At 40.6% G+C, this 11,513-nt stretch overlaps 1 protein-coding gene across 1 annotated transcript in view; it reads right to left on the bottom strand.

Annotated features, from left to right (window-relative positions):
• Positions 1–510: 510 nt before the first annotated feature.
• LNX2 (ligand of numb-protein X 2) overlaps positions 511–11,513 on the bottom strand; it is a 57,977-nt gene continuing 46,974 nt past the window's right edge. Inside the window, exons 12-15 of the mRNA XM_019474863.1 lie at positions 9,115–9,292; positions 7,091–7,322; positions 5,153–5,311; positions 511–2,349 (exon numbers count right to left, since the gene is read on the bottom strand). Coding sequence (XP_019330408.1) covers positions 2,214–2,349; positions 5,153–5,311; positions 7,091–7,322; positions 9,115–9,292 — 705 coding nt within the window. The 3' untranslated portion in view covers positions 511–2,213. The remainder of the gene's footprint in view (positions 2,350–5,152; positions 5,312–7,090; positions 7,323–9,114; positions 9,293–11,513) is intronic.

Raw genomic sequence — 11,513 nt, 5'->3', positions numbered from 1 at the left:
TTTGGAAGAAAAGTGTAATTTTTAAACACAGAAAACCAAACCCAACTATGCAGCTACAAGAGAAAGGGGAAAAAATGATTCATGAAGGGAATTAATTCAGAAAGGTTTTTATCACTAGACATTCTGAAAAAAAGCTACAGCACACAGAAACAAAACCGCATTTAAGCTAACCCATGCTTTTGTTACATATACATATAAAGGAAAAAAAAATCAAAAATCTGATTACATATACATATAAAGGAAAAAAAAATCTAAAAATCTGATTTTTGCAGGGTTTTGGAAGAAAAGTGTAATTTTTAAAATAAAAAACATTAGATCTAGTACGTATGTCAAAATCTCCCCTAAAGTCTACACTAAGATGTACTTTACAAAAAAATCTGCATTAAGAGCAAAGCATACAGTTAAACAACATCTGGGGATGGGAGGAAACTTGTTCTCAAATCAGTTAGAGTATCAAATAAGTTTGGTGTTCGCTTCAGAAACAAAGATTCTCATTACAGTAATATACTGTAGAGGACATTCTTTTGTATTTTAATATTATGAAATTAAACTGATAGCATACATTACAGAGAGGAATAAAACCACTTCATTCATATGATATTTTTACAATTTTTTTGCAAAAGAGTAACTTTATTTCTTTTGAAAACAAAGCTACTGGAATTAATGTCATGCGATAATGTGCCCTGATATTATACCGGCTAAGTTTGAAAATAAAGTTCATGCTTCACAACTGAAATATGCTGTGATTCTCAAATACATTCTCTGGTAATTAATAATACAATACAGAAGTCATTCATAAAATCAGTTCAGGTTGGGAACCTGGTTTACAAATGAAGCTCTTTTTCAAATATGCAGAACACTGACAACACACAGGGTTAGCTTCAGGTCAGCACATTTCTTTCTGCGCTCCACCCCTCTTTTCTTAAACGAATGGGTGCTTAGCCTGCAAATATCACGGAAAGGCAAAGTCTAGAAGTTACAGGTTGGTATGTAAAAATACTAAATACAATCCAAGATAAATAGTATTACTCTTACTGACAACTTAATAGCAGCTGCTCTCTAAAGGAAAAAAAAAATACTATCCTGAAATGCAAGAGAGATCGTTTCAGCATTTGATATCAAGGCATTTGCACATTTGTCAGGAGGTGACAGAACAAGAGTGAACTTTGCAGCTTACTTTGCAGTTGGACTTGAATTCAAACAGCCTTCCTTCTAGCCTGCCCACCTGTAAACCATAACATATGGTTTCTTAATAGCTTGCTTTTTTCCTGGAAATAATTCTCTCATTTATAAAGTACAAGTCAAAGTATTGTTTCCACACATGCATAAAGAGAGCTGACAACTACAATAGAAACGGTAAAAATTATCTTCATAAAAATGTTCATCAAAATTCTCTGACATAGTAAAACATTCGTTTGTAAAGTCAAGTCTAATACTGCAAGCCATTCACTCAAAGGCGACCTCGGGCACGTGTGTATTCTTGCCAGCGTTGCAACAGTAATTACTTCCATATTTCTCGTCATTATAGGATACAAACTCTGTAATATATTAAAGTTTCCTAACAAAGAGTCCAATTATTGCACTTTATAAAAATTCCAGTAATATCAGGCTTTTGTCCTACTTTTCTGTGAACACTGATGCCCTGCAAGAAAAATTTGGGGGACCAAGTAATTTCTGATGTGTAAGATGGATTATTTGAATCAGTCTGAAATATGGAATCAAAAATGGAAAGGCTTACGAAATGAAGAGACGTACCTTTGGAAACAGATTTTGATTCATAGCAGCAGATAGATGTGTCATTGCTGTACTGACACACGTTCCCTTTGCAGGGAAGAAAGGGTACATGGCTATTACGTTTATATATCACTTATAACTTGAGGACTGTGCAGAGAAAGCCAAAGAACCACTAAGTTCTGCTGCTGACTCTACAAGCCTGACGGGGAAAGCTCAATGACAGCCATATCAGAGCGGGAGTTTCTCTGTGAGCTCGTGTATATCTGCATTTGCATCAGCAACGAATATAGCAAACAGAAATGGCTATTTCAGGACGGAAAGGTACATAGAGCGAGTCTGAGAGGCCCATAAAAAAAGAAAATACAGCAGTTTTGGCCCTGCTTATAACCAGCTGTATCAATAGGGAAAAAAAGATAGAGGAGATTTTTGTGTCAGCTATCTAGAAAAAAAAGCTGCTTGAACCAAAGTGATTCCCAAATCTATATGAGGCTTCCAGGCCAGCAAATCACGGTTAAAGTTACTTTGTTCCTCTGCTCCTTCAGCATGGGAACGAGCGCAGAATGGCTCATTCCAACCGTGGACAGTCCATTTACAGCAACAATCATATCACCACACCTAAAAACACAAGAAGAAAAAAAAAAACAAACAAATGATGATTACTGCTCTGCAGTAACCAGTACACACCAACAAACAGCACTTCACCTCTGGGGTGATAGGTTTCCATCAGGTTGGAAGCGCAGCTAAAAAACCCGAAGGGGTTCAATTTTAAGCCTGTTTTACTACTGAAACTCATCTGGGAAACTCCCAAATCACTGGATTTCAGTTCTAATACAAAAATAGTTCTGCATTAAGAGCTGACCTGTATGGAAATGTGAGGGAAGAGAGCTGGCAAGATCTAACGGAGTCAAGAGAAGATAATGAGATAGCATGTGCATGACAGAAAAGCATTTCTCTTTGTTTGTGTGGATTATAACACATTTACACCAAACATGCCTTTACCGTGGGAGGTGTAAGTAAAGATACTTATGGCTACCAACCGCATTCCAACCGAGAACCTTGTTTTCAATGGCTTATGATTTTGTCAAATGTAACCATTTGGCTTGAAATCTCCCTCAGCAGATGGTTCAACTGAGAAGCTGTAGCATCTCTGTGTTTTGAAGCAGGGAATAGAAATTTGGGAGGGTGCTGTTTACTGGCCTTGAGAAAATTGACCTCGAAGGGTTAAGTTTCAATTTTTACAAGCTCAAGAGAAACTTTAAAAAAAGCACTTAAGTTCTTCCTACATTGAGCATGCTCCGTCTCCATGCATCTCTTCTCTGTGACCTGAGTGTGTGTTTGGCATCGCCCAGAGCACTCAAAAATTACTCTGGAGATCAAACAGGACTTTTCCTGAAACTCATCCTCCCAACTACTGGAGGCACCAAAATGGATGGCAAAAAGATGCTCTCCTGAGCTCTCCCGGTGCCCTCCACTAGGGCAGAGCAGAGGAAGAAGAGGCAGTGTGAGCAACACCAGCCAAATGTGCACTCAAAAGCTCTTCCCTGCCTGAACCAAGGTACCCCATCAACCAAACCAGTTCACTGAGTGGGGTCTCACTCACCCAGCCTTTCTGCTGAAATCATTTCACCTTCTATAAAATCACACCAGACAGATAATGTAGACAGAAAACTCTCTTAACTATTGAACTGTGAAGTTATTTTCTCCCTCCACTCTAGCCTAACAAAACATTTAGATAACTTAAACAAAACAGAACAGCTTCAAAAAGACCTGCCCCACGATAACTCATGGTGCAGGTTCTAAGGAGCTCTCCCTTGTTGATGGCCCATTTTTAAGTCCATATTCTCAGTGAGACAGTACATTTGAACAGAGGGTACTATATCACACAAGAGCATCTTTTCCATTCCTTACAAGGGGGTAAGTGTGACCACAACCACTCTTCCCCTCTTCTTAGGAATGATGCTTGAATTTCCATTTGAAGACTTCTAGTTATTAATTCCCCAATTTGAAATTATTTCTTTGGCTTGAACTAAAATCTTTCATTTAATCCAAACTGTTTCATAGTTGGCCAAAACAGATGTAATTTTGTGTCAGCCAAGCTATTTTTTCATTTATTTGTTTAGTCATTGAACTGAAAAATCAATTACTGGCAAGGCTCTAGGCATAAGTACATTTTCTTCTTAAGTTGCTTTGTAAGTAAATTTACATGTAAAAATCATGCCATAAAACTTTAAGTTGCATATTCTTTACTGCCACCTTCACAAAAAATGAGTTTATGAACAAGAGAACCTTTAATAGGAATTGTAAGTCCTAGTTCTGAACTAATCCTAAACGAGGCCAAGATGCATATATGGATACTAGACCTGGGGCTTGCATCCAAACATAATGTCTAAGTAGAATCATAGAATCTTTAAGGTCAGAAGGGACCCTGAGGAGGTCTCTAGTCCCACCTCCTGCTCAAAGCGAGGTCAGCTGTGAGATCTGACCAGGTCTCTCAGGGCTTTATCCAGTGAGGTCTCAGAAACCCCCAAGGGCAGAGACCACCCAACTTGCGCCACTGCCTGACCATCCTCATGGGGAAATAGTTTCTCCTTGTAACCAGTCTCAACCTCTTTTGTTCAACTTGTGCCTGTTGTCTCTTGCCCTCTCGCCCTGCACCACTGTGAAAAGCCCGGGCTCTGCCTCATTGATAATCTCCTTGTAGGTACTGGAAGGAGCTGTTAGGTGCCCCTGAAGCCCTCTCCCTCACAGGGCAAGTGCTCCAGCTCCCACCATCTCAGGGGCCTTCGCTGAACTTGCCTCATTTATCAGTGTCTTTCCTGCCAACTAATGATTCTCAGGGCACTGGCATGGGGACTTGGTTCCTTAACGATCTTTTCAGAGATCTTTTGCATCTACTTTCTTGCCTGTCCATTAAAGCAGCAGCATCCATCTTCAGTACCAGAGTTTCCAGCAATGGCTTCAGAAGGCTACATGAAAGGATAAAACAGTTTTTCCCACTTTACAGAAATAAGTTCTAATTTTTTAGCTGTTCTCTAGGAAGACAAAAATGTTATAAACTGGCCAGTTCTGCACATACGCATTTTGCAATGTCTCTTGGCCTAAAGAAGAGTTCAACAGGGAGACGGAGACAGCAGGTGACATCAGCACTGCAGCTGGGGAGGAGGATGGGAGATGGCAGAGATGCCAGCACAAGCACCACCTCTGCCAGACGCCCCTTCCCCAGCAGAAACACCCCGTACTTCCCTGCATCACACTCATCAGGGAGGCAAAGCACTACTGGGCTGCATGACCCTCCCCAGCACAAGATGCTACAGCATATTTCATTAAGCAATTAGTTGCACTGGCATGTAACTATTTAAAAGTGTTTATTATTATTAGTGTTGTTACTATTATTATTATTCCTGTTATTTTCGCTTACTTTAATCTTCCATCAAAGTACGCGGGAGTTCCAAGAACAATCGTTTTAATGAAGAAAGGCTGGTTCGTGTGGTTCTCCTCGTAGCCACCGACAATGCTGAAACCCCAGCTCCCTAAATTGCTCCGCCGCAGTACTACGTCATGGCAGCTATGTAGGCAGCTGTGGAATGGAAGCACCGGATAGCAAGAGAAAAAGCCGTGTATACCACATATAGATATTTTTATAGTAGACACAACACCTGCTGTCTCATCATTACCACCGTGCTAAGCGTGGAAGAGAAGGGGAGGGATGGAGATTAGACTTCTGTTCCCAAACAGAGTAATTTTGCAATATTCAAACCGATTACCAAAAAAAGCCCACAATCTTAAGACAGAAAAGTGTTTTAAAAGAAATAATGCAGTGCTAGAATAATTACTTAAACACGGTTAACTCTGTAAACTGACAGTAATAGAATGGCATTTCAGGGATTTCACAGGTGGCAAGAATGTGGGTGGAAAATAGATACCTGATGTGTTTAGTTTGCAAGTCAAAAATGCAATGCGTTTTTCTTCCACCCCCAGCCAGTCTAGGCTTTTTCTACTTTAAGTAAAGATCTAAAAATCCATGCATCATCTTCTCTACCTCTGAACTGATGTATCACCAGTAATGAAAATATAAATGATTAACCATTTTAGTACACAGAATGTAAGTAATTCAGATCATGCTTCACTAACTGTACTGGTATATGTTATCTTCCCCAGTGAAAATTAATTCTTGACAATGAAGTAGAGAATAATTAAAAAAAAAAAAAGAACATAGAAATTAACTTTTGGGTAAAAAAGATGTTAAGTTCTTTACTGATGTACAACAGTCCTTTAAAGAATAGCAGCACAATGCATAGCGTAACTTTAGGAGCCATGCATGGGCATCTGTAGTATATAAGCAATAAACCACTGCTAAAGCATGGAAAGCAAGTACATTTACCAAAACTGAGAGCTGTTTATTGAGATTAGGTAACTCCTTAATACTTGAATGGAAGAGAAATTAATTGATAGTAAAACTCAGGAAATAAAATGAAAAAGTGTGAAATCTTTGGACGGCCAACGCATGGTTCTGTTATCTTCAACTGCAATTCTGCTACCAATACGCCTGGTTCTTATTGTGGTTTTATGCTTAAACTACAGACCTGAGCCCGGTAACTCTATCAGAGGGAGATGAATTAACCTGCACACCCTGACTGAAGTTAATAAGACTATTTGCTGTAGTGGGAGCTCTTCTTGATAGCAAGCAATGCCAGAATGAGCTTATAGCTGTAGCCACAAGAGAGTGAAAAACAGAAGAGTAAAAATGAAACACGGTGATGTCCAGCAGACTGCAGATTAGTCAAGGGGAGGGAGCTCACTGCAAATCTTGACGAGTTTTTGCATTTGGCAGAGATGGTAGTGAGTTCCTGAAAAAAATACATGGGGATTTGTAACTACGGGCTCGTACATGTGCAAGACACCTGTGTCGAGAGTATGTGAGAATGGCAAGTCTGATCCGATATTCTGAAGTTGTATATTTGGCCTCACAAATTTAGGTAGCAGATTAGCAAAGAGACATGTGGGTAAATACTTTGTTTTTATTAATAATCTCTCTGGTTTTAGATATTCTACAGGAAGATACAATATAGTTAAGCAACAGAAAAGATGACTTGTGTTCAATGAGCAGAATCCACATGGGTAGTTACTGTGGTTTGTGAAGGGATAAACCAAGTCTATTCATCTTCCAGTTTCCTAAGGAAACATTGCTCCTGTTCACAGTCCGCTTCATAAGCACACTGCCAACCGAATATAGCTGAGATGGTCGGTCAGGCAGAAAAAAGGGCAGATGTGCTGTAACTAATAAGGTCTGCTTTTGTATCTCTCTCAGACTTAGCTTAAAACAGGTAACTAATTACTTCATCAATTAATTCTGTACCTTGGAAGTCCCAGCCACATGACCCAGGACGGTGACCAACTGGCATCGTATTCATTTTCACTGATGGTACTCAACTGCTCTTCATTAGCCTGGGGCTGTTCTTCGACAATCTGGACTTCCAGGGCTTTCAGGGCGACTACCGAAGAGGCAGCACTAGCTTTCAGCATGGCCACCGCCTCGCTGTGACTTAGGTTAGTCAGATCAATGCCGTTGATGTTCAGCAGCACATCACCTGTCCAAAGGCGCAAGTGAGAACACATCAGTCTGTCAGAGTTGTTCCTACCGACAGCACCTCTCTTGCCAGGGTTTCATTTAATACTGTGTTTTTTGGAGCTGAGGCAGTCTGAACTAACAGCCTGGGAATGTGAATAGCTCTGAAGCCTTATACTGCCAGTCTGAAACATTAATGTATTGCGTTATTAAGCTGAATCAGTATAATTTATTTCCACATAACACATCACATGCTGTGGCTTCAATGGTATATCGCCCCGAAAATTTGAGACAAAAACTACCTAAGCACCTCCATCTCTACTGCAACTGCCATTGCAGATGCCACTAGATAATTGTTTCCAGTGGTGTATCTTGGGTCCACCTTAACTTTAAAAGGGAAGGAAGAATGATGGAAGGAACAATACGGGCACCGTAAAGTAACAAAGTCTTGTAGGTAAGTGAGGCTCCATAGGGTGTTTTAGGTCTTCTGCTTTTTTACCTTGTTACTCAGGAGAACAAAATGGAATTCAAAAACTACTGGAAAGGTTGGTACAAAACCATTCCATTAGAAGAAAGAAAGAGCATCTCTACAAAGATAATCTGGAAAGAGTCAAAGCCACTAAAAAAAATTGCCACAATTTTTATTTTATTTCAGAATTTTTTTTAAAAAGCCTCAGGATGAAAACAAGAATGTTATTTACTGTCCAAGCAGTGACAGTCTCCACTTTCACACAAAGTCTCACTTACCAATGAAAGCCAGAAAAACCAAAGCAAAAGCGCGAACACCTGGGTCACATTTGGAACGAGAGTAATTTTTTAAAAGCTTTTTCCTCCCAGGGAAACCTAAAGTTGAGGTGCAGCTTAACTGGAAATCACTTTTGTTGCTGCTGTGGCTACTTTAATGTTACACAATGAAAGCAACTGCGATTCTTCCATCAAGTGTGCTTTCCATAGTAGTACAGAAAAAGGAAGCATACCCATTGGTATGTGGGTGTAAATCTCCCTCTCTCAGAAGCATATAAGGATGCTCCCACACTGTTCTTTTTAAATTTGCAATCTGTGAAGTTTTTTTTCCTAAATTTCTTTCCTAAAACAACCTGTAATTCTGTGAACTCTGAATCGCAGAGATCCCATAGGCAGTCTTTGTTTCACATAAGGCACAGTATGTTTTAATCATCAGAAGCTTTGCTATCGATCAGGCAGGACGGCCTTCACCTACACCGAGCCTAACCTCCACCTCCCGGTTCCCATCTGCAAAGCCGAGGAACACGGGTAGGTGCTGTAGCACCCCTGAAGACCGGCAAACCCAAGCTGTCCCAGAGGATAAGAAAGCATTCAGGAACCAGGTTCAACACTGACGTAGCTTTGGGGGTAAACTCAGCACGAGTGAGCTGTGGCCTGCCATCAGAGCATCTCTGCTGTTCAGATATTACACTGAGGAGCGGAGATTCCTCGGACAGAGATGGGACCCAGCCCACCACATTAAACACAAAAACAGGATGCGTGCACTACAGTAAAAAGCATTGCACCAGATCCTCAGCTCAGGGGATTACCGTCAGCTTTAAAGAATTTAACCAGACATTTCCTGGTCTTACCCGCTTCCCCTGCTATCATTCTCTAAACATCCCTTTCCTAGAAAAGGTGGAAGTGCGATACTAAATACTCTATTTCCATTATTGAAACATGAAGAAAAGCATCCATCAGCACTTTCCCACATCTGTGAAAAGACTTTTTGACACCACCTGACTCCAGAGAACGTACTCATCAAACAGCAATCAGAGGCCACCCGTGCCACCAGGAAAGCCAAGCCCCACCTCGTTTAATCCTGCCGTCTCTTGCCAAACACCCGTGAGGCTGTACACTTGTCACGAAGATGGGCAGTTCGCCACTTTTGCTGCCTCTGCCTCCTGCCACTGTCATTCCCAGAGATTCATGTGGCTCTTTTTTCACAGTAATGTGCTTTTCTTGGCATGTAACACACTGGGAGAGATCCTGTTTGACAAGAATAAATAACATTGTTAAAACATAAAAAACCAGAACAAAACACAACTAAATGCACCCCAAAGCTATACTTTGGCACTTTAACAGAATGGTTTAAAAAGACTAAGTAGTGCAAATTGGCTTCAGCTGGATTTCCTCCAGGTCAGAAAAAAAACAAAAAAAAAGCCACTCAATGTAGATACTTAAATATAGACAGAAAGTTTGTAAAGGCCCATCTTGAAAATCTCATTCCAGCTTTTATTAGCATCCCACACTGGAATAGGCTGAATTTTAGGACTGGGCTACAAAACCATATGGTCAAAAGAGTGGAAACAAATCTTTTGATGTCTTGGTGAACATCAGCATTACCTCATCTGTCAGTAGAATACGGCCCAGAATTACAAAGAAGCTCCTAAGAAATGAACACACATGTGTTTTCATACTGACAAAGAGAGACCATTTAAAGCCCTTATACGTCATGTTTTCTTTTGCAGCTGGTATGTAGAATCTCCCAGAGCACAAAGTAACTAAGGCCAATCAATGCTATAGGCTGGTAATGGGTGCCTTGTGCAGGCTCCCTAATGATTACAATGAAGACCCAAACTTGAAGCAAGAAGAGATCCTGTATTTCATTTTCTAACACCTGAATTATAAAGTTTAGCCTGTATTTAGTTTTGCCCCATCAAAAGGATCTAAACCTGAATCAAAGTATATTTTATTTGCTGAAGCTTTTCCTCTTCAGGACGTTTAGTGATACATTCAAACCACTGCACATATACCTACACTAGCATCTTAAATCAACAGAATATTTGCAAGGATTCCAAAATAACAGAAGAAATAACCTGGGAGATTCTTCCAACTACGAATACTTATTTATTCCCCTGCCTTCTCTTGGAAAATGGCAATGCTCCTTTCTTCAACTTCCAATGCCACATGCTCCTTCTGACTCCTCACATATACATGTTAATCGCCTATGTAGCTATACGTATACATACCACAGCTTATAAAGGCAGCTCCTTCTTAAGTCTTCAGGCTTTAGGACTAACTGGCTGGTGCCATGCAATTATATAAACATTTTTTAAGCCACAAGACTTCTAAGCCAACTGTAGGTTAATGAGAGACGGGCAAAGATAAATGGTATGAAACATGGGAAATGTCCACTTGCCGTTGCATGGGACTTCCCACTTTGAAAGAGCCCACGGGTGGTACTGATACGTGAGGGAGATCAGCTCAGCCAACAGATCAACTTTGGAATGGTGATATGAACGTAACCCATGCTGGCAGACGGAAAGTGGGTTCAAGCTGTATAGATGAGCTGTAATCATTGTGTTGATATGGCCTAACGTTGTGGCAAGTACTAACAGCCGCTAACTGTATTCAGGAGCCTCACCTTTGTCCCTCAGGAGGAAAACAAGCTTTCTAAAGCCTCACTTGTTCTTTTCTGAAATTACCCAAACTTTTAGAAGAAAATACTACCAACACATGTAAATCCTCCCAACAGAAGTATGACATTAAACAGCGATGCCAACAGAGTGGACAGGAGGAAAGGTGGCTTGGTTGACATGGTCAACACGACAATTATTTCAGAAAATCAACTTCTCAACAGTGAGAAGTCATATTTTTCTAACTACAAGAACATCTCAAGCACAGGCTTTATTTCTGCAGGTCTTCTGGATAATTTGACACTAGCTTCATGAAAGTCTCTTCATTCTTTCTTTCTCTCCCAGATTGACCCTACAGAATTCAGCAGTCTTGCAGCCAGCACTGCTGGTTCATAGAGGAGATGACACATCCCTCCAGCCTGCTCTTTATAAGCTGGGTGGTGTGCACCACATCTCCTGTCCTGGCTGGTTGCAGCCAGCACAGTGGCAACAAAAAATAACATTCTTGAATGACAGCTCTCCCATGCAGCAGTAACACATGAGCCACTGTCTTAGACAAGGTCTAACAACTACAGCTGTATGAACTCAGAGAACTTGCTTCTTTCATTGCAGTCAGCAAATCCAAAACGTACTGAAAAGCTGTGGCATATCTTTTGTTCCCACTCCAGACATGATGCAGGACTTCAGTACTTGGAAGTCGTCTTTTTTTTAAAAAAAAAAAAAAAAAGTAGGTAAAAAAGAAGATATAACCCCTTCTTCCAATCTTGCCTTGTGTTGTGGTTTAACCCAGCAGGCTGCTGAACACCACACAGCCGTTCGCTCACTCCCCCCCGCCAAGCGGAATGGGGGAG

This window comes from Aptenodytes forsteri, unplaced genomic scaffold (genome assembly GCF_000699145.1).
Source record: "Aptenodytes forsteri isolate BGI_AS27 unplaced genomic scaffold, ASM69914v1 Scaffold155, whole genome shotgun sequence".
Taxonomy (NCBI): Eukaryota; Metazoa; Chordata; class Aves; order Sphenisciformes; family Spheniscidae; genus Aptenodytes; species Aptenodytes forsteri.
The sequence above is the reverse complement of the archived record's forward strand: the minus strand, read 5'-3'. Positions and strand labels throughout refer to the sequence as shown.